The 3,127-nt window shown below is 48.1% G+C and overlaps 1 protein-coding gene across 1 annotated transcript; it reads right to left on the bottom strand.

The window, feature by feature from the left end:
- Nucleotides 1–372: 372 nt before the first annotated feature.
- Nucleotides 373–1,918, bottom strand: LOC127394847 (scale keratin-like). The gene is made up of 2 exons (XM_051641132.1): nucleotides 1,836–1,918; nucleotides 373–1,000 (listed from the first exon to the last, which is right to left on the bottom strand). Exon 2 carries the CDS (start codon nucleotides 965–967, stop codon nucleotides 500–502), a length of 468 nt encoding a protein of 155 aa, XP_051497092.1. The 5' UTR covers nucleotides 968–1,000; nucleotides 1,836–1,918; the 3' UTR covers nucleotides 373–499.
- Nucleotides 1,919–3,127: the final 1,209 nt, after the last annotated feature.

Below are 3,127 nucleotides of genomic sequence, written 5' to 3'. Positions count from 1 at the left end.
CTCCCTGGCAGCTGGGATATTCCAGCTGTGGTTTTAAGACTGAGGATCATCCCGTGTCAGGATGGGAGTTTTCCCATGTGCAGATAGGACGGTTGTGGATCCACAGCAGAAACAAAAACTAAAAGCAGATTGGTTTGATGCAGAGCAGAATCACTTTAATGAGAAATGAAAATTAACAGAAAAGCATTGTAGAATACCAAGAGTATTCATCAGAGGGCAGGCAACTCCTTCCATAGTTGTTCTTCTTTGGTTGGACAAGGAAGTGCCATTTTACAAGAATCTAAAGTAGTTTTATCCTTCCCATTAAACACACAGAAGGAAAAAAAGCCCCTAAAACTATGAGGGTGAAGAAATTAAAAAGATACTGTGTGCTCCCAGCTCCCCTGCAGTGGGGCAGCAGAGACCAGGGCTCACATCTCCTTTGGGATCAGTGCTGGGGATCAAGGTGGTATCTCTCAGTTGCCAGGTATTCCTTACTCAGGGGCTATTCCTGGAGGATCTAGCAGGGCCCGCAGCTGCCCCAGTTGCACCTGTTGTAGCCCCAATAGCCAGAGCCATAGGGTCTACCATAGCCCCACAGGCCCCCATAGCCCAGGGAGCCATAGCCTCTATAGCCCCTGTAGCCCCCGTAGCCCCCGTAGCCCCACAGACCCCCGTAGCCCAGGGAGCCGTAGCCCCCGTAGCCCCCGTGGCCTCCGTAGCCCCACAGACCCCCGTAGCCCAGGGAGCCGTAGCCCCCGTAGCCCCCATAGCCCCCCAGGAAGGGAGCTCCAGAGGATCCCACCACAGCATCCTGAGGGAAGGAGCTGAGGATGGGGCCAGGGAAGGTGACCACGACCGGAGGAGGCTGGATGGCAGTGGTGGAGTCGGGGCACTGGCGCACACAGGGCTCGTTGCAGCTGTTGGCAAGAGGCTGGGGGCAGGCGACGCCGCAGGCAGAGGGGGTGCACAGGTCGTAGCAAGACATCTCCAGGGCTGAGGGAAGCTGCAGCACACACTGCTGAGGAAACCAGAGACACAAAGTCAACGGCAAGAAGAGTCTGCGAGTTGGACACCTGGGCTGGGATCTTGCAGGTCTCAGTTGTCCTTCCTTCTCTGCGGCGTTCTTCCTGAGCCCGCTCTCCCTGCTGCACATCAGCCTTGCTCAGCTTGCACACTGAGCTCTCTGCTCTGCTCTCCATCCTCATTGCTTATGCTTCATTCCCTTTCAGAAGTACTTGTGTTCTGCCTCACTGCCCAACACTGCCAAAACAGTATCCAGGACTTGACAAATTCCCTCCACTGCCCTTTGCAGCCACTCTTACAGTATCTGTGTCTAAAAGGTCACCTCATCTTTGCTTTATACTGGCAAAACCAAAGTGGTGTGAGCTGACAAAACCCAAGAATTCCTCTACTGAGTTAATGGGTACATGGAAGAATAACTCCAGGATGTTGAGTTGTGCTGTGCCTCCAGGAGCAGCAGCAGCTAAAGTCCTGCTGCCAGTGTGCTGAACCTGCCACAAATATGGATTAAACAAGGGATCCCCTGCCCTGAAATGCCTGCAAAGGAGCTTGAAATGTTATTTGTCTGATTTCCCAACTGGCAAACTGCTACACTCAGGTAATTGGAGGCAGGTTTCTACAACACAGGTCCTGGCAAAACATCTCCAGGGATGGAAGGAACCTGCAGCACACACTCGTGATCAGACTAAGTAAAAAATAAGGCTTCAAAATTGAACAAATTTACATTAAGGTCAAGTATAGGGTTGTGAGTAAATAAATTATTTCTCACTTTGCAATAATCATCCTCCTTTCTCAAAATGCAGATATTCCAAAATTCTCTCTAAGGTACCTACACATTCAGAAGCATATGGGAAATGTCATATCTAGCTCTGGAACTGTTGTCCCTCATGGATATGCTGCAAAGATGTGTGTCTACACCTTAAACTGAAAACTGAGAACCAAAACCAGAGAGCAAAGTGACTTTGTCCAAGGTCATTTGATGAGTCAGCAGGAGCATTTGGGTTTATGTTCAACTAGTTAACAGGAGATGTAGTTTCTGTGTAACTTAATTATAGTAGCTTCTTCTTCCCACTCATCCCAATTTTGCTGAGAGTTGTCAGAACAACAGATTATAGGATTGTCACTGCCTGGATTGCTCAGAAAGCCACTTGACAAGACAATAAAGGACAGATGATAGTCTTATTACCCCAGTTCCCACCTATGCAGCCACTGTATGCGTAAAGTCTGGACAATTTCAATAGAAATAGCATTTTAGTCCCTAATGTTGGTTCAAAAGAAATTGTTTTCAAATTACTATTCCCAGCACAAACATTGGTAAACCCAAGAGTTCAACCTACATTCTCCCCTCTAAACTTCATGGGTTTCTCCAAGGGGGATTTTCCTCTTCTCCACTCACTGTCTCACAAGTCCCTAGCAGGGTTCTGAGGAAGAGTATGAAAGCAAGGAAGCCAAGGACAACCTGAAGCTTTGCTGTACTAGGACAACACATACAACTTATTCAGATACACCCTTAGTTCATCTCAGGTTGCATGAATGGCTGCAGTGGGGATGCCCCCATTGAACCTTGAACCTCATTTGGAGACTGTGAAATAAGTTAAATGCAATAAAAAATCATAACCCCAGAATATCTCAAGTTGGAAGAGACCCATAATGGTCATAGAATCATGGAATAGTTTGGGTTAGAATGAACCTTAAAGATCATCTAGATCCAACCCCCCTGCCATGGACAGGGACAACTCCACTAGACTAGGTTGCTCCAAACCCTATAGAGTCCAACTCCCTGCTTCTCATAGAACTACCTAAAACTAAGCCCAATGACTAAGAGCATGTTCCAGTTGCTCCAGAGTCCACACTGAGAACTTCACAGGGCTCCACACACCAGGTTGATCTGCCACCCCAGAGCCAGGATCAGAATCTCTGTCCCAAGACAATGTAGGTGCACTCAAAGCTATGGATGGGGAACATCCAGACAGGTTGAAAGCAGCAATAAAAAGACACATTGATAGCAACAGAGAAGGATCAGACTTACCCAAGTTGCCAAGAGGACAAGGGAAGTGTTTGGAAGAGGGATGAGAGGGAAGAGCTTTTATACCCGAGCAGCTGGAGGTACCAGACCAACATTGAT

This window comes from Apus apus, chromosome 27 (genome assembly GCF_020740795.1).
Source record: "Apus apus isolate bApuApu2 chromosome 27, bApuApu2.pri.cur, whole genome shotgun sequence".
Lineage (NCBI taxonomy): Eukaryota > Metazoa > Chordata > Aves > Apodiformes > Apodidae > Apus > Apus apus.
This window is presented reverse-complemented; position numbering and strand designations above follow the sequence as displayed.

Coding starts and splice junctions, on each gene's coding strand:
- LOC127394847 (XM_051641132.1), bottom strand. CDS start 967: ATGTCTTGCTACGACCTGTGCACCCCCTCTGCCTGCGGCGTCGCCTGC.